This window comes from Sceloporus occidentalis, unplaced genomic scaffold (assembly GCF_023333645.1).
Source record: "Sceloporus occidentalis isolate IW3139 unplaced genomic scaffold, rSceOcc1.0.p SCAF_3, whole genome shotgun sequence".
Taxonomy (NCBI): Eukaryota; Metazoa; Chordata; class Lepidosauria; order Squamata; family Phrynosomatidae; genus Sceloporus; species Sceloporus occidentalis.
Window position 1 is genome coordinate 5808513 of NW_028316983.1, and position 19251 is coordinate 5827763.

The 19251-nt window shown below is 45.4% G+C and overlaps 1 protein-coding gene across 3 annotated transcripts in view; it reads left to right on the top strand.

The window, feature by feature from the left end:
* The window catches only part of LOC149315491 (tyrosine-protein phosphatase non-receptor type substrate 1-like), a 197761-nt gene that overhangs the window by 14881 nt on the left and 163629 nt on the right, over positions 1-19251 (top strand). The window contains exons 1-2 of one of the 3 annotated variants that reach the window (XM_089513520.1): positions 15092-15288; positions 16002-16092. In XM_089513520.1, coding sequence (XP_089369646.1) covers positions 16014-16092 — 79 coding nt within the window. In that variant the 5' untranslated portion in view covers positions 15092-15288; positions 16002-16013. Of the gene's footprint in view, positions 1-15091; positions 15289-16001; positions 16093-19251 lie in introns of those variants that run through there. The other 2 variants (XM_089513519.1, XM_089513521.1) reach the window with 2 other exon arrangements.

The window sequence follows — 19251 nt, forward strand, 5'->3', positions numbered from 1 at the left end:
TGAAAGTTGGACAGTTAAGAAAGTGGATAGGAAGAAAATAAATTCATTTGAAATGTGGTGCTGCAGAAGACTGTCGAGGATACGATGGACATCCAAGAGGTCAAACAAATGGGTGCTAGAACAGATCAAACTAGAAAAATCTCTGGAAGTCAAGATGACTAGACTAAGGCTGTTGTACTAATGCTAGGAAAGGTGGAAGCAGAAAGTGAAGGAAACGGCATGCTAGATGGATGGACTCTATTGAGGAGCTCATGGGTATGAATTTGCAGGAACTGAGCAGAGGAGAAGAGGGAGTCTTGAAGATGTCTCATCTACAAGGTTGCCATGGTTGCCATGGGTTGAGATTGAATTGAGGGTGGATAACAACAACAAAAAAGTACCTATATTTGTTACTTTTGAGAAATGGAAAAGTAAAGAATTTAAAACTTGTAACTCCTGAGACCTTTGGGAACCGTGGAATTTTTTATTGCATCTGTTTAGCAGATGGATAGCGATGCCCATCTGTCATATCAAGAACAACTGAATCCATACCCTCCAACTGGCAAAGACCGTCCTGATTAATCCTCCGTTGTCCCACTTTTTCTCTTGCTTTCAAAATGTCCCAGTTTCTGTCTCCACTTCCCAATTTCCCCCTCAGCTCACTTCTGTTGCTGTGAACTGAGTTCAGAGTGCAAAAGTTGTTTGGACTCAGTTAATTTAGTAGTGGGGAGAGGAGGAAAGGCAGAGAAATTTCCCAGTTGGGTCCAACAAAAGCAAACTGTTGCAGCCTCTCCTAGTTTGTGTGTTCTTCCTCATTAATAACCTTTGCCATCTTGACCCCACTCGGATGTTGCTTGGCCACACATGCTCCAGTTTTCAGCTGGAGGGTATGCAGAATCTAATGGCATCAACAAACTGTCTTTTGCAGCCCACTGTATCCCATGAGTTAGTTTTGTGATGAATTCATTTTTAAAAGGTAACTTGCTGTGCTCTTGAAACAGGATATGTGTGTATCTGCCCTCAAATCGCCTGTTGACTTATGGTGACCCCATAAATTTCATAGGGTTTCCATAGGCAAGGAATATTCAGAGGTGGTTTTTTGCCACTTCTTTCCTCGGAAATATCGCCTACAGCACCTAGTATTGGTTGACAGTCTCCTATCTACCAAGGCTGCTTTGCTTCTAAGATCAGATGGAATCTGGTGTCTTTAGGATATTTAATAGGATTACGGCCTATTAAATCCAGGGAAGGATGGAGGCTTCCATGTCGGGCAGTGAATTCTCTCTGGATTTGATCCTGCACTTATTGTGAATTCATGGATCTGTATTATGGCTCTTCCAAAGTTACAGAAACCAATATCACAAACTCCTGGCACATTTGCCCCATCTGGAAGAGCCCAGAGGGTAGACCCAAGAAATTGCTGGAATGGGATGAGTAGAAGTAGAAGCAACAGAACTAGGCAGAACCAATGAACTGTATTGCAAGGATTCACCCTTCTTTCAAGCAAGCTGGATGAGCCTTTAATTTGTCAATGGGATGAGATACTCTTAAACCTCAGTGAATGCACTCTCTGCCTGACTTGAACAACTGCTCTTGCAGTCCACCAAACTGTACTGTCAAAACCACTTGATGCTGGGCAGGGGCGGTTATTATTTGCTGTCTAGTTCATGTCTACCATATGGCAACCCTAAGAATGAGAGACCTCCTGGAGCCCTGGCCATGAACCGCCCTGCTCGGGTCTTGCAAAATCAGGCCTGTGGCTTTCTTTACTGAGACCATACCCTCTATTATGGTCTTCTGCTTTTCCTACTCTCCTTTTTCCCCCAATGAGTCACATCCTCTCATGACAAGTCAGGAGAATGCTGTTTGAGGCTGCGTATGCCATGCTGAAATAATGCAGTTGGACACCATTTTAACTGTCATGGCTCAATACTATGGAATTCTGGGATTTCTAATCTAATGGGGCAGAAGAACATCTGACAGGAAAGGATAAATATCTCACAAAACTACAAATCCCCACATTCCATCATATGGAGCCATGGCAATTAAAGTGGTGTCAAATGGCTTTATTTCTAAAGTGCAGACAAAGGTAAGTCATCTTGGCTTCTAGGGAGAGTTCAGATCTGATTTTTTCCAGGACCAATTCATTTGTCTTTTTTAGGAGCTCATGGGTATCAGTACATCTCTCTTCCAGCGCCACATGGCAAATGAATGGACTTTCTTCCATTCAGCTTTCTTCACTGTCCCGCTTTCATATGCAAAAAAAATTGGACACACGGTGACCAGGAATATTATTGTGTGCTTTCAAGTCATTTTTAATTCATGGCGACCCCTTGACAGAGGGGGTTTGCCATTGCCATCCTCCAAGGCTGAGAGAGTGTGACTTGCCCAAAGTCACCCAGTGGGTTTTTATGCTTGAGCAGGGAATCGAACCTGATCTCCAGAGTCATAGTCCAACACTTAAACCACTACATTACTACTCTTGCTCTTTTTCAATACTATTTATTCTAACCCAGAGGTCATGCCCTTTTTGTCGCAGAGAGGTGTGAGCTGGATCTGGTTGCTCACTGATAAGAGTACAGCCATGATCTTTGCACATGACCAGAGGCTCTCTTTTCTCTTTTTACAATTCATTGTTCCAGGCTGTCCCTCTTAGCTCAAACCCAGTTGCTCAGCTTAACCATGAAGCACTTGGCCCCTGCCACTCATTCTGCCATCTCCATAACCACATCCTCATCATTTTCAAATGATCAATAATGGCTCACATTTCAAATTTCTTCCCATCCCCTGTGTTAGCTATTATATTCTGGGTTTCTCCTGTTTCTTGCCAGGTTGCCACGTGACCTCCAGGTAATTCAGGGGGTGAGGGTGAGTCTCTTTAGGCATACATCAGAGCATCCCAAAGTGGCCGCCTGCCGTTCTCCATTCAATTAATTGATTTGCTGGCTGTTTTCTTTTCCGGAATCGGATCCATGACCGGCCCCTTGTTTGCAGCTCCTTTATCGCAAAAGGCCAGGAATGGAGCTGGTGAGTGTTCTTTTGTCCTTCCTCCCAAGGGGGACCTGTTGTGTCTGGATGCAAACACATCAGTATGCCAGTCAGAGGGCTGCTGAAACCCTGGTGCAGTCAGTCTGGTACCCAGAAAGCATTTTTTACCATGTTAAAAAAGGAGGAGGCAGAAGGTGTGGGAAGAAAAGGTAGGAGTGAACAAAGGAGGCCCTACACTTTAAAAAGAAGAAGATTATTTCTCTTCTTCTACAGCTCCCAATCTTTTTAGCTGCATCTACAGTGAAAACTAATGTGAGACCTCTGAAAACCTCTTTTAATTGCTTTGCCTTCTGTTCTGCGATACAGTCAGACATTTCCCTCTAACCAGCTTCTAAAGCTAACCATCCCTTAGATCAGTGAATTCCACTACTGTGTTACCTGTCAACTGTTTGTTGGTCTATACTTCCCATCATCCCCAACCAGCATGTTTTGTCAGATGTGGTGGGAGATTTCTTTCTGCCATAGGGTGCATACAGATGGCTCCTCTCCTGGCAAAACAGATATGGAGATTGTGTCCAGATGGGGTTGGGCTGCAATTCCTACCACTGCTCTTAGCAAGGAAGGATGGGAGTTGCAGTCCAATCCCATCTGGAGGGACACCATTCCCACCCTGGCCTTAGATCAGGATTCAGAGTCATGTGGCCTTCCAGATGTGATTGGACTGTAACTCCCAGCAGTCCTGGTGAGCATCACCAGTGGTGAAGATGCTAGGAGTTGCTGTCCAATGTCTTGTATCTGATGAATCTGAGTGAAGTCCATAAAAGCTTGCCCTATTTTATTTGTTTATTTATTATATTTGTTTATATCCTGCCCTTCTCCCAAAACTGGGACTCAGGACAGCTTACAACATTAAAAAAAACCATACAGTTAAAAACACACAAAAACAGTACATTAACATAAGATTCAATTACTACAATAATTAAAACAAATGCAATGCTAAAATATCAAATACTTTAAAAAGATAAAAATGCTTAAAATACATTAAAACAACATACAGTTGACCCTCTGTTTTGCATATATTCAAGCCCCATTGTAATGTAGTGTAATGGCCATGGAAGCGCATGAGCGCACGCCTTGGGCATGTGCCCCATTATTTTCCCCCTGCCGTATGTCCCTTGCGCATAAGTGAGGGACATGGTTTCTAGAACCGCGAGAATTGAGGGAGGCTATTCTTTAAAAGCATTCAGTTTTGAATCCCTGTCTGAAGAGGAAGGTTTTCGCCTGTCGGCAGAAGGCCATCATAAAAGATGCCATTCTGGTCTCCCTGGGCAGGGAGGTCCAGAGTCTAGGGACAGCCACAGAAAAGGCCCTCTCTCTCATGTCTCCACCAACTGTGCTTTAAGTGGTGGTGGGATGGAGAGAAGGGCCTCCATTGAGGCTCTCAGAGGCTGGGCTGGCTCATATAGGGAGATGCGGTCTGCCAAATAGCCTGGACCTGAGTCATACAGGGCTTTATAGGTCATCAGCCTAAGTTGCCAGTACTTTGAATTGTGCCCAGAAACAGACTGGCAGCCAGTGGAGCTGTTTCAACAGAGGTGTTGTGTGCTCTCTATAACCAGCCCCTGTTAGCAGCCTGGCTGCAGCTCTTTTAACCAGCTGAAGTTTCTGAACACTCTTCAAAGGCAGCCCCATGTAGAGTGCATTACACTAGTCCAAATGTGAGGTCCTAGAATGAACCAGTTAGAGCCCATCCAGACAAGAAGAAAAGTCCCAGGTTTTATTCTTGTACAAATCGAGCCACATGATGTTTTCACCTTCTTAAAGTATCCCCAGGGAACACCAGGTATTATCAAGGACTTTTCATTCCCACTCCCCAGGTCAGTTTAAATTAACTATTTTCCAAAATGAAATATTTGTGTTAACTGGTTAAGATGGCCACTGCCATGAAACATAACAACCCCCCCCCCCCCAGAATCCAGATTCAACAGAGCTCAAGCGAGGGAATGAGGAATGTTGGCAATAAAAGAAAATGATCCTAATGCTTAACTAGTGTAATATTGCTAAAGCACTTTAACGCTTTGACTATGAAACTCCTGAATAATAATTAAAAGGGGCTCAGCGAAAATTGAAGAAAGCCAATTTTTGAAATGTTGCCGGCGTCCAGGTGTGACGCGGGATCGCTGGGAGGGGGAAGAACCCAGAATATTTCAAGAAAAAGTTTGGATGCAAAACCATGAATATGGAGGTAAAAATCAAAGCAAAAAGAACTGGAAAGGATGCATCTGCACGGTGGAAATAATCCACTTTGACACCACTTTAACTGCCATGGCTCAATGCTATAGAATTCTGGGAACTGTGGTGCCAAACTACAGTTCCCAGAATTCCATAGCATTGGGCCAAGGCAGTTAAAGTGGTGTCAAACTGGATTGCTTTGGCCATGCGGATGCAGCCAATATCCCAGTATTTTCAGGGACTTTTTTTCTTTTTGGATAAGCATGTTGTCTGGATTCCTTTATGGCTTAAAACTTTTGATGGGCCACAAGAGTCCCACCTCTAGTGAAAAACAAACTTATTACCGGGGAATAAAATGCCAAAACAATACATGATAAGTCTCAGCATTTCTCTGGGCTTTTGTCTCTTCACAATAGTCTCCCTCCCACTTGGCCAACCATCTCCTGCTCTCCTCCACCCTGCGCAGACTTCTCAATTGCTAAACAGTCTGTGATTAAAATCACGTCTCAGGGATGCTCCGATGGAGAAGATCCTTTTCACTTATTCCTCTGGTTAGACAAAGCTCCTCTCTCTTCTCCACACAAGCAGGAGGGAGGTGGTACCACCACCCAGCAAACAAGCCCCTATTAAGGACACATGTTCTCAGATCAGCTCAAGAGATGTCTTGGCAGGAGGGGTGACCAGATGAATGTGGCTTTTGCATCTGGGGTGGGTGGGAAGCAGGCTTGTTCTGGTACCGAAATGCCCATCCAATGTCATGCTCCTCTGAAATGGATCCAGAGATGGATACTAAAACTTGACGTCAAATGAGAGAGAGCACAGCTGGTGAAAGAAATCAGCATGTGCCAGGGATCACAAGTTCCACCCCCTGCAAAAAGATGGGTGCAATCCTGAATTCTAGGGCATTAATCTCTCTCAGAAGCAAGGAAGTTGCCACACTAGGTTGCCAGGTCTTTGGGAACTGGCTGAAATCACATGGAGGTGTTAATGCTTCTCCAGGTGTCCAGGTAGTGAGATCAATTTCAGGGGAATCATAGAATTGGAGAGATGGAAGAGACCCCAAGGGACATCCAGTCCAAACCCCTGCCATGCAGGAAATCTCAATAAAAGCATCCCTGACAAATGGTGATCCAGCCTGTTTAAAGACCTCCAAAGGAGGAGACTCCACTCCAATGAAGTGTGTTCCACTGTCAAACAGCCCTTACTGTCAGGAAGTTCCTCCTAATGTTTAGGTGAATCTCTTTTCCTGTAGCTTGCATCCATTGCTCTGTTCTCTGGAGCAACAGAAAACAAGTTTACTCCATCCTTAATGTGACACCCCTTCAAATATTTAAACAGAGCTATCATATCACTTCTTAACCTCCTCTTCTCCAGGCTAAACATCCCCAGCTCCCTAAGTATTTCCACATAAGGCATGGTTTCCAGGCCCTTCACCATTTTAGTCACCTTCTTTTGGACAAGCTCCAATTTGTCAACATCCTTTTTGAATTGTGGTGCCCAGAACTGGACACAGGATTTTAGGTGAGGACTGACCAAAGCAGAATATAGTGGCACTATTACTTCTCTTGACTATACTTCTATTGCTGCAGCATAAAATCGAATTAGTCCTTTTAGCTGCCTCATCACACAGTTGACTCATGTTCAACTTGTGGTCTACTAGGACTCCTAGATCCCTTGTACATGTAGTCTTGTTCAGCCAGGTGTCCCCCATCCTATATCTATGCATTTTGGGTTTGGGTTTTTTTTTCCTTCCTTTCTTTCTCCCCCCCCCCCCGCCCCCCTTATGTGCAGTATCTTACATTTCCTCTGGGATATTAGTTATTCCTCCTAATTTGGTGTCATCTGCAAATTTGATAACCATGCTCTGTATTCTTTTATCTAAGTCACTGATAAAGATGTTGAATAGCAGTGGGCCCAGGACAGAACCCTGTGGGACCCCACTGGTCACTTCTCTCCAAGAAGTGGGGAGAAGAAAGCAAACTCTGGGATCTATTGAATTCTTGTATTTGTAGTTGAACAAGAGACATAGAATTCTTTTATGTATTCCCCTGGATGACATCATCATCATCATCGCCATCTTATTTATTTTATTCATAGAATCCTGCCCCATTCTGCCATGCAGGAATCCACCCTCAAAGCACTCACGAGAGAGAGCTTAAAAGCCTTCAAAGAAAGAGATTCCACCACATTCCAAGGCAGTGTCTTCCACTGTTGAACAGCTTCTAACCATCATGAAGTTCTTCAAATGTTTAGGTGGAATCTCTTTTCCTGGAGTTTGCTTCCATTTCTCCATGTCCTCATTCATTATTAATTTATACCCCTCCTCTCCCCCAATAATTGGTCTCAAGACTGGTTGACAACATATTAAAAACCAATACAGATTAGAAACTATACAAAAACATCAATGAAGTGTAACTATAGAAGTATATCAAACAGCGGTTAAACACTGTAACTTTTAAAATATTAAAATTCATTAGGAGACTATATACAGATCATTAAACAGCATTGCACAGCATTAAAAAGCCCATCCCAGTCAGTTTCTAAAAGCCTGACAGCATAAAAATATGTTTTGTTTCTGACCAAAGGTTAGCCAGGATGGAACAATCCTGGTCTCCCAAGGGAGAGAGTTCCAAAGTCTGGAACAGCCACTAAGCTTGCAGCCGCACTGCAGAAGTAATGCAATTTGACACGACTTTAACTCTCATGGCTCAACGCTGTGAAATTCTGGGAAATGTAATTTTGGGAGATATTTGGCCTTCTCTGTCAGAGGGCACTGGTGTCACCACAAACTTCAATTCCCAGGATTGCACAGTATTGATCCATGGCAGTTAAGGTGGTGTCAAACTGGACTATTTCTGCAAAGCAGATGGAGCCCAAGAAGGCTCTTCCCTTGTTCCCACTATATGAGCCTGAGAAGGTGATGGGACAGAGAGATGTTTTTCAGGTTGTATTTTGGCACAGCGGTTGGTTTAGTATTCTGCTTTAGCTTTACTTTAATTTTTGACATCAGCAGCTCATAGTCTGTGCCACAATCTGCTGCTGGTCTTGGTTTTGCAAAGAGAATGCAGCTTATTCATCTTCTTCTGCTAATTAGGTAGCTTAGTTTAGTTTTATATTGGCCATCAGATGGTGTCTGTGGAAAGACGTGCCTCTTGGTTTGCTTGAAGAATGTGGTTGCGATGAACAAACTGCTGGCCTTGTAAAGTTCAGTCTGTCGCCCTCCTGTTTCATTTCTTGATCCTAAGACAAATTTCCCTACGATCTTTGATCTCTGTTTCCAACTTTTGCATGCCAATCACCTTTGATTAACAAGAGGCTAACCAGAGCTCTGATGCCACAACAAACTACAATTTCCAGAATTCCATATCATTCAGCCATGGCAGTTAATGTGGTGTCAATCCAGACCACCATCTTGAGGGGGAGAGAGGCCTGGCATGAAAGACTAAGAGCCCTCCTTCCGACAACCATCTAGAGGGGGAGAGAGACCTGTTATGTTTTATTTTGACTTTGTATTGTACTTCCTGTTGTACACCGCTTTGATCTAATTTGGAAAAGCGGTATATAAATAAACATTATTATTATTATTATTATTATTATTATTATTATTATTATTTCTGCAGTGTGGATGCAGTCTTAGGACTTTATCACACAGGGAAAATCAGGGAAAAGCGGGGGGAGGGTTTGAAAATTGTGCGATCGCGATGATGATTTTCACATGCCGTCGCAATTAAAGAGGACTTATCCCAGCAATATACAGGTAATAGCCAACAACAAATCATTGATGAGGAAATCCTGTGAATGATTTGTTGCTGGTTATTGCCTGTTTATTACTGGGATAAGTCCTCCTTAATCACAATGTCATGAGAAAATCTTCACTGCGATTGCGCAATTTTCACAGGCTAATCCCATGAATGATTTGTTGCTGCTTATTACTATTTATTGCTGGGATAAGTCCTCTTTAATCATGATGTCTGTGAAAATCATCATCACAATCGCACTATTTTCATGGGCGAATGTCCATTTAAACCCTTGTTTTTTCTTAATTTTCCCTGTGTGATAATGTCCTTAGTCCTGAAGGGAAGGGAGTGAGGGGCTTTAGCCTCTGGAGAAAGTCATGAGTATGTCAAAGGACTCATGTTGTTGCAGCAAAAGTAAAGTATGACATGCAAAGGCATAGCAACAGAGGTGATTATTACCCCCCCCCCCCACCTCTTCCTGTTGGCACAAAGAATTTGAAGCTGTTAACATGCTTTTTAGAAAGGACAATGCCATAACTCTCAACTTGCAAGCGTGCCTGGGGTTTTTAGGCATAAATTTGGTACGCTAAGCTGAGCTGCAGAGAGGACTGGGCTGATGTATGAAGGGAAGGAATAGACAGGACAAAATGCATGATTGGTCTTCCAATGGCTTTCCTGCACTTTCTGAAATGCAAGAGGAGAAAGGGGGGCACAATGGTTATGAATCGATGCAGGAGGCTGGGAGGGGTCTCCAGACAGCGGTGGTTGGGAAATAGCATTTGACAGATGTTCTTACAAACTGGTGCAGAGGGGCTACCGTTCCTCTCCCCCCACCCCACCCTGTGAGTATTCTGCAAAAGTAAAAGTGACCCCAATTAATACCTTAAAAACTAAGGGGCTTATCGCACAGCTTTGAAGCCTAATTCGGGCTGCATCCTGGTCCTGTCGCAAGGCTTTTGTCTCCCAATCCGTCATTCGAGTACAGCCTGGCTGCAGCCCGTATCCCTTAATGCGCTTTGGCGGCCATTTTTCAAAGTCAGGAACCACACAGGAAAACACCATCAAAGCACTCAGTTTAAAAGCCTCCAAAGAAGGAGACTCCACCATATTTGGAGGCAGCATCTTCCACTGTTGAACTGCTCTTACCCTCAGGAAGTTCTTCCTAATGTTGAGGTGGAATCTCTTTTCCTGTAGCTTGCATCCATTGTTCTGAGTCCTATTCTCTGGAGCAGCAGAAAATAAGCTCACTCTATCCTCAATATGATATCCTTTTAAATATTTAAACCTAGCTTTCACGTCACCTATTAACCTCTTCCTAGCTGGCCTGCAAACCTCGGTAGGTCTGCAAACCATCACCTCCTCCTTGTACAACCTTGCTAGCCCGTAAATCGGAGTTCCTGTCCTTGAATAAACCACTCCGTGTCTTAAAAAGATACTTATCTCTGATGTCAGATACAATTGGCTTGGTTCAATTGGGAACCTCTGGGGGGGGGGGGGGAATTAGTCTGGCTGAATGGCTCAATTCCATTCTCCAAGATATTCTGTGCATGCTCAGGTGCAACCTCATCCTGTCCCCTTCCCATGTCTGAAGCATGGCATCTAAAGTTGCTACCAGCGCTAAAGGCCTGTGTTTGCTTGGTATTGGTGAGGAGGAAGCAGGAGAAGAGTGATTATTTTGTGGCACCACAGCCAAAGTGACCTCAGAGAAGAAAAATGGTGCAGTCTGTGACTCTCATATGGGGCTGGGCAATTGCAATGGATCTGGGGCCCATGTTTTTGCCCCTGGGTTCAACAAAGACTGCCAACACTGCCAAATAAAGAAAGCTGGAAGTCTATTCCTGGTTTTGTAAAGTGCAGGGAGATGGTCCAACATGGTATAATGGTTTGAGCATTGGACTACAACTCTGGAGGCCAGGATTCGAATCCCCACTTGGCCCTGGCAATCCACTGGATGGCCTTGAGCAAGTGACAGACTCTCAGCCTCAGAGGAAGGCACACACATCTTGCCAAGATAACCCTGTGCTAGTTTCGCCTTAGGGTCGCCATAAGTCGGAAATAATTTGAGACTACAGAACAACAAGAAATTGGGGGAGGAGTATATTAACCAGTGTAGCCTCCCCCTCGCCACCCAATTAATATTAATTTTTAATATTATGTTAAAATATTTCTCTCCGGATGCAAGGATCTGAGAGCCAGGCACAAGAAAATCAATTCGGGGGATCATTGACCATCAATAAAGGCATAGATGAATTGTGGCTCTTGGGAGCTTCTAGGCAAAGCCATTTCCCCTCTTTGGGAGGTGATGCTGGAAAGAAAGGGCATTTGGGGGAATCTGAAAATGGGGGGGGGGGGTCAAGGGCCATGAAGACAGCCTTGGAAGAGCACAAACCACCCATTCTCTGTTCTCATAGGTCCCCTTACTGCTGGGCAATAGCTAAAGTTAGGATGCTCAGCCTGTGTCCAGAGGAAAGTTGCTGCTTTGATGCTGCAACACTTGAAAGGATTGCAGAAAAATTATTGCTGGAGGAGGGAGAAAGAATTCCAATTGTGTGATTGTTTGGAAAGACTCTTCCCCAATTAGTAAGGGGATGTGTGTAAATGGCTGACTTGCAATTGTGTGTGTGGAGGTAAAGCCACCCACCTGTCTCTTGTTTTTCGGAGGATGAGTAATAAATCATACCCATCTGCGATCATTCCCCCCCCCCCCCCCGTGTCTGTCTCAGTTCTTTTCCCGCTCCAGCCACGCCGTCTTTCCCTGCTTCTCTGTTTCCTGTTTATTTCCTGCAAGGAGCATCTCATCTCCTTCCTGCCTCCTTTGCCTGCTGCCAGGCCCAACTCAGCTCCCCAGATGGGCTTTGCCTTGCTTTTCAAAGGATGCTTGTCTCCTCAGCCCTGTGTTGTGTGCCAGAGGGAGAGCAAAAGAGAAGAGAAAGAGATGGGGGTGGAAGCCATGTAGGGGGCTGGAGGAAAGGATGGAAGCATCCAGTTCTATTGTGGGGAAGACAGCCAGGAGTGGAAACTGGCCTTGGTGCCCTCAGGATGGCAGCTAGAAGGAATCACAGAAACCTAGAGTTGGAGGAGACCCCAAGGGCCATCCAGTTGAATTCCCTGACATGCAGGAACTCACAATCAAAGCATCCCTGACAGATGGCCATCCAGCTTCTGCTTAAAGACCTCCAAAGAAGGAGACCCCACCATTCTCTGAAGAAGTGCGTTCCACAGTTGAACAGCTCTCACTGTCAAGAAGTTCCTTCTAATGTTGAGGTGGAATCTCTTTTCCTGCAGTTTGCATCCATTGCTCCATGTCCTATTCTCTGGAGCAGTAGAAAACTTCCTTCTACATCCTCAATATGACATCCCTTCAAATACCTAAACAGGGCTATCATAACCTCTTTTAACCATCTCTTCTCCAGGCTAAACATACCCAGCTCCCTGTTTTCCAGGCCCTTCACCATTTTGGTCACCCTCCTTTGGACACGCTCCATCTTGTCCACATCCTTTTTGAATTGTGGTGCCCAGAACTGGACACAATATTCCAGGTGGGGCCTGACCAAAGCAGAATACCGTGGCACTATTACCTCCCTTGATCTAGATACTATGCTTCTGTTGTTGCAGACTAGAATCATCTTGGCCTTTTTAGCTGCTGCATCACACTGTTGACTCATGTTCAACTTGGCAATGAGTGCATCCAAGTTTTCATCCTACTGTTTCCAGAAGCTGCCCAATGAGCTCAGCCCTCTCCCCTTGACCATTCCTTTCTCACCTGACATAGAAGAGCCCTGAAAGGTCTCTCTGGGAACAGGAAGAGGAAGGAGCATTTTCTGCAGGCTACTCTGTCCAACTGAGGGGTCGTTCCCACTGGGCATTTAAGCCGAATCGTGAATCAAGTCCAATCTGGATCGAGAATTCGATTCATCGGGGTCGTCGTTCCCACTGCAAAGCATGTCTTTTTATGTGTGTCTTTTTGGCAAAAGACCCACGGGAAAAGTAGTGTCAGGAAAACCCAGGGTTTCCCCCTCTGCTTCACTTTATTGCAAGAGAATTTGGTTGAATAAGGATCAGACTCAAATTCAAGTGGGAATGATGTCCGTATAATCCAATTGTTGCTTCGTTTTAAAATGTAGTGGGAATGACCTCTGAGTGTGTTTGTGTGTGTGTATACATAGCATTCTCCCCCTCTTCTTCTCCCCTCCTCTTCTTTCTGCTTCCTTCTATTTTTCCTTGTGCTCCACTTTTCACTTTTTTCTCATTCTGCTTCTTTCTCTTTTCTTTCGTTCTTCCTTCTTCTCTTCTGTTTTTCCCCCTTTCCACCTCTTCCTTGCCTTCTACTTTTTTCCTTCTTGTCTTTCTTCTTTCCACTCTTCTTTTCCTTCTGCTCCTTCTTCTTGTCCTCTTCCTCCTTTATTTATTTCCCTGCTTCATCTCCTTCTTTTCCACTGCCTCTTCCTGCTTTTTCTCCCCCTCTACTATTTCTCCCTCCTTTCTACACCTTCTACTTCTCCCCCTTTTTCTCTTCCACCTCCTTTCTTTTGTTGCTCCCTCCCTTTCTTTTCCTACTTCTTCTTCCTCCTTTTTCTCCTCCTCCTCTCCCCTTCCTTCCTTCTCATCATCCTCTTATTCTTTTGGTTCCCCTTTCTTCCTTCCTTCCCCCCTTTTCTCCTCCTTCTTTTCCTCCTTCTGCTCCCCCTTCTACTTCCCCCTTTTTTCCTTCTCAGTCTCCTCCTCATCCTTTTTTGTCCCCTTTCTTCTTATTTCCCTCCCTCCTTGTCCTTCTCCTTTTTTCATCCTCCCCACCTCCTCCTCCTCTTCTTTTTCTGGTCCCTCTCTTCTTCTCCTTTCCCATTTTTTCTCCTCCTTCCCTTATTTTTCTGCTCTGTCTCCTTCATCCCCTTCCTTTTTTGTCCCCCTTCTCTTCTCTGTCTTCTTCCTTCTTTCCCTCCCTCCCTCCTTTTCCTTTCCTTTCCTCTCCCCTCCTTTTTCTGGTCCTTCTCCTCCCTTCTTTTTCTTCCTTCTTTCCCATTTCTTTTTCTGCTCTGCCTCCTTTCCCTCCTCCTCCTCTTTTTCTTCTTCCTTTTTTCTCAGTCTTGCACTTCATCCCCTCAACTCATCTCCCTCTTTTATTCCTAAGCAAGGACCAGGAGAACTCAGAGTGGGGGAAAGAAAAAGAGAAAGGACCCCAACCCTCCCAGCCCACCTTAAGAAGAAGGAGAAGAAAGGGAAGGAGAAGGGGGGCAAAAGCACCCCTGTGCGGCTGATGCCAGGCAGGCAGGGGTGACCTTACCAAAAGCAGTAGCAACAACAAAGCAAGTTGGCAGGGAGGGAAGCAGGGCCACCAAGGTTATAACATACCCCCCAGGTTTCTTTTCCTCCGATTCCTGGGGTCCAGCTTGCTTTTGCAAAAGGAGAAAAGCAAGAAAACTCCCTGAGAGGGAGGGAAGGAAAGAAGGGAGAGGGAAAGAAAGGGAAGGAAGGAAGGAAGGAAGGAAGGAAGGAAGGAAGGAAGGAAGGAAGGGGGAAAGAAAGGGGGGAGGGAGGGAAAAGAGAAAGAAGGGAGGAGGGAAGGAAAAGAAGGAAGGAAGGAAGGAAGGAAGGAAGGAAGGAAGGAAGGAAGGAAGGAAGGAAAAAGAGAAAGAAGGGAGGAGGGAAGGAAAGAGAAGGAAGGAAGGGAGAGAAGGAAGGAAGGAAGGAAGGAAGGAAGGAAGGAAGGAAGGAAGGGGGCCCCTAAGGCTGCAAGAAGCAGTTCTTTCAAGCTGGTCTCTGCGCTCTCTGCCCCCAGTCCTCAGTCCTTTTCTTTGCTCCTGAAGTGGTCCATTGTTGGCTCCTGCGAAGAAGGAGCGAGGCTGCAAGAGAAAAGAGAAAGAGGACAGCGAAGCAGCAGGAGCCAAGGAGCAGGCGAAGCCCAAGAGACTGGCAAGGGCAGCCTGGCATCGGCTGCCAAGGGCTGCAAAAAAGGGGCGCGCGCATACACACACACTGTCTCCTCCTCTCTTCTCGCCCCAGTGTTTTGGAGCTCCGGTTAGAAAGGCTGCCCTGGCTGCTGCGCAAGGGCTCGGTGGGCATCGCAGCTGGCATCCCCTTTTTTCTTAGGAGAAGGTTTCTCCGGAGAGGCCTGGAAGAGAGACGAAAAGGGGGACAAACCCTCTCCAAAATAATAATAATAATAATAAGTAATAATAATAATTAACAATGCTAATAAAGAGCCTCCTCTGCTTTGGCATGTGAGTGATCGAGCCCCAGGGTCTTTGTGTGCCAAGGAGGAGGGCTTTTTTAGAGTGCCACCCTCCAAAAAGAAGCAGAAACTCCCCTTAGGAGTGGAGCAGCATCCCTGCGCTGCGCATCAATGTTCTGCCAGGTAAGTGGGCGCACGTCTCTCTCCTTTCCCCATGCACTCTCTGGGTGTGTGTGTGGTGTGTGTGTGTTGTGTGTACGTGTCTTGCCAGACATGCTCCAGGCTGCTGCTGCAGAGTTGGCCAAAGCATCCTTTCCCCCCTTCTCCTCCAACCCACATCTTCTCCCCCCATACACATTTTATTACTATTATTAATATTAATAATAATATTATTGACTTTTCTTCCTCTGATGCCTCCAGGAAAGGGAAGGAAAGGGTGGCAAACTTCTGATTCATCAGCTGGTAAAAATAGGTTGGGGCTGTGCTTGGCAGCTTTCTCTCTCTCTCTCTCGCTCTCTCTCTCTCTCTCTCTTTTTTTTTTGGCTTCCTCGAGCTTCTCTTTCCCCTCCTCCTCCTCCTCCTTCTTTTTCTTCTTCTCTCCCCCTCTCCCCTCCTTCTGCTTTTCTTTTTCCTCCTCCTTCTCTTTTTCTTCTTTTGGATCTGGCTTCCTCCTTTTGGGGGTGGACTAGTGAATAGTGATGTTGCTTGCCTTGCTTTCCTTCCCTCCTCCTCCTCCTTCTCCTCCTCCCTGAGTCCTTTGCCCTTCACACAGCAAAAGAGGAGAAGAAGCCTTTGCAAAGCATCTCTCTTTGATTCTGGTTTCATACAACTCTTTCTTTATTTTTTCCCTCCCTCCCTCCCTTTTTTCTTCCTTTCGTCCCCTTTTTCCCCTCCAGTAGCAAACCACCATGGATGCTTGGGGCATTTCTTCTTCCAGAGGTCTCCTGACTTACTGCTTGATGCCACTGTTCTTTTCCAGATGGCCAGGTAAGTCTCTTACCTGTTTGTTTGTTTTTTGGGGGGGAGGCATTTGTTTGTGTTTTCCAGCAAAGGAAGCAGTCCCTTGTTTTGACTTTGCTCTGATCCCCCTCCTTGTTGTTGCCTCCCTCTGCCTCCTCTGCTTTGCTGGCAGACCAAAACCTCCCCTCTTGTGTAACAGGCAAAGGCAAAGCATTCTTGTTTTTCACAGCTTGGTTTTTGGGCTGGTTGCCCCATGTGCATGGATTTGCTTTTTGTGGTTCAAGGGCCATCTTTTGGAGCAAGCACAGAGCTGGTGGGTTGTGAGGATCGGGCCCCCCAAGCCTTTTCAAGGAAGCTTATGGGGAAAAAAATCCCTCTCTGCCAATGTACGCCTACGTTTGGCACTTCTCTGTGTGCCCTGGCCTGTTCTTTTGGGTGCCAGGGGGATTTCTGAAGGCGAGGAGAAGTGCCAAGTGTGGGAAAGGTGGAGGAAGAGCTAGAGGTGAGAGTGGTGTGACCCTAGTGGAGTCCATCTGGCATTTACAAGAGGAGGGGCCCTTTTTGCAAAGAAGGCAACAGAGAGGAAAAGGGCTGGAGAGATAAGATGCCTTATCTTGTGAGTTTCTTTGACATCCTTCTCCTTATTGAAGAAGGAGGAGGTGGTGATGATGGTGGTGGTGATAGGGATCTCTGGCACTTATGTAGCTTTCTAACTGGCAGGGAGCATTTTGTGTACATGTCTTTGCAACTCCCATATAAGGTGGACTGGTGTTTCCCCAATGTTGTGTTGCTGTTCTTCGCTGTCAAGTCAAATTCAGCTTGGGACCACTCTGTGAATGAGAGACCTCCCAGTCACCCTGTCATCAACAGCCCTGCTCAGGTTTTGCTGTAGTCTATCCATCTGGAATACGGTCTTTCTCCACCTTATCAAGCATTATTGTCTTTTCTAAGGAGCTTTGTCTTCTCGTGTCAAAGGTATGACTGCCTCACTCCAGTGGTTTTGGCTTCTAGGGAGAGTACAGGCTTGGTTTGCTCTTGAACCCATTTATTTGTCCTTTTGGCAGTCCCTGGGATCCACAGAACTCTCCTCCACCACCACCTTTCAAATGAGTTGGTTTTCTTCCTATCAGCATTTTTCACTGTCCTGTTTTCACAGCCACATATAGAGTGTGGCAAGATTATAGCAGGGAAATCCTGACCTTGGTATTCAATGAAATTGACTGCCAGCGCTGTACTTGGGACTGTTTCTGCAGCAGACTGCAAAATGGTGATAAGCCTAAAATACGTAGTGCCCAGGGCCTGCATATTTTAGGGTTCACCTCCTCTGTTTGCTGCAGACTTTTTATTCAGGGGCAATACCCACCCAAGAAGGCCTCAGTCTGTTGTCAAAGTGCCTCTATAAAGTTTTCTGGAGGGTGCCTTCTAGTTCTGGAACTCATGTTGAAGGTTCACCAAAGGATGAGCTCAAGGGTGTTTAACAAGCATTGGACAATTTTGCTGTTCCATGTGTCAGTCAATAAAGGTCACAGCGTTCATGCACAAGGTCACTATGTTCATGTCAGAGACTGGCAATGTTCCTTTTGGGGACTACAACTCCCAAAATGGGCCTTCCAGCTGGCTGAGAGATTCTGGGTGTTGGAATGGCCCAAACATTTCCAGGTTCTGCTGCAGGTGTTGTTTTCTCATTGATATGATTGCTTCACCTAAAATAAGGCAGAAAGGGTTGAGGTTGTATATCCCATTGCTTCCCATTGTGATCCATGGATGTATATACACTTCCAGATTATAACAGGTTGATACCACTTGTACTGCTATAATTCTGTTCTGTGGAATCATGGGATCTGTGGAATGGTGAAGGACTTGGAATGCTCTGCTAGGGGAACAGACTGGATAATTCTATGTTCCACCTGAAACTACAAATCCAGGTACCTGTAGGACAGAGCCAAGACTGTTGAAGTGGCATCAAACGGTTATAGTTGTGTAGTGTTAATACTCTTCATCTTTCTTTAAACTGGTGGCTCTATCCATGTAAAAGTGAAAGGTTGGTGCCTTGGCCAAGGCTACAGAAAACAAGATTTTGGCTGAACTATGCCTGACATAGTACTTGGATTTTTTGCCTCTGACTTAGTGTACTTGTGAGGCTTGGATTTTGTTATTGTGTGCTTTCAAGTCATTGCAATCGATGGCAACCCTAAGACGAATCACGGGGTTTGCTTGGCCAGATTTCTTTAGAGGGTGTTTGCGACTGACTTCCTCTGAGGCTGAGAGAGTATGATTCACCTAAAATCACCTGGTGGGTTCTTATGCCCAAGCAGGGATTTGAATTATGGTCTTCCAGAATCCTAGTCCAGTACTTAGACCAATACACCATGCTGGCTTACACTACCATGAATGTCTAAAATCCATTGGTAGTCTAACTGCTGGGCTAGGATTCTGGAAGACCATGGTTAAATCTGTATTTGGGCATGAGTTCTGATTCTTAATAGCTATGTGTGTTGCTGTTATTTTAATAGCCTGGTTTTCTTGAAGAGGACCTCCACCCTTCTTTCAGCAAAAAATCCACAGGCACCTGCATTTGAATGCAACAAGGCCTTTCTCTGACTCTCAGTTCCCCATCTATACAATGGGAATATTTGTTTCCTCTTCTTTTACCTGGCACTTGTCAGGAACGACAGGTTAATTGGAGAACTGGCTTGGATCCAGCTGGCTGCCTTCTCTGACAATTGCCCAAAGGCAGTAGGATATCCTATACATGCTGGCCTGTCCTTGTCGAAGCTTTTTCTTGGAAAGTTTTCAAACAAGGGACTCCGCCGCTTCCTTGGCATTTTGAGAGCTGCCCATCCGCCTGTAGCTAATTGGCATCGTAGGTGCAGCCCCACTTAAAGATGCTTAATGTTTGGATTAAACCTTTTAGGGGGAGAAGAGGATCCCTTTTGGACTGAAGGGTGGCTCAGCATGTGAGCCTTCCTGCAGAAATGACATTTCCCACTACAAATGTCTACCTGGCACACAAGTATGTACAGTTGCCCCTTGGAACTTGCGGGGGATCCATTCTGGACCCCCCTGTGTGTTCCAAAACTTGTGCATATTCTGGCCCGATAGGCTTGAATGGGGTGCATGCATTGAGGTTAATGGTGGTCATCCCTCCACGGATTTTCAAGTCGTGGATTTCAAGTCCGCAGATTT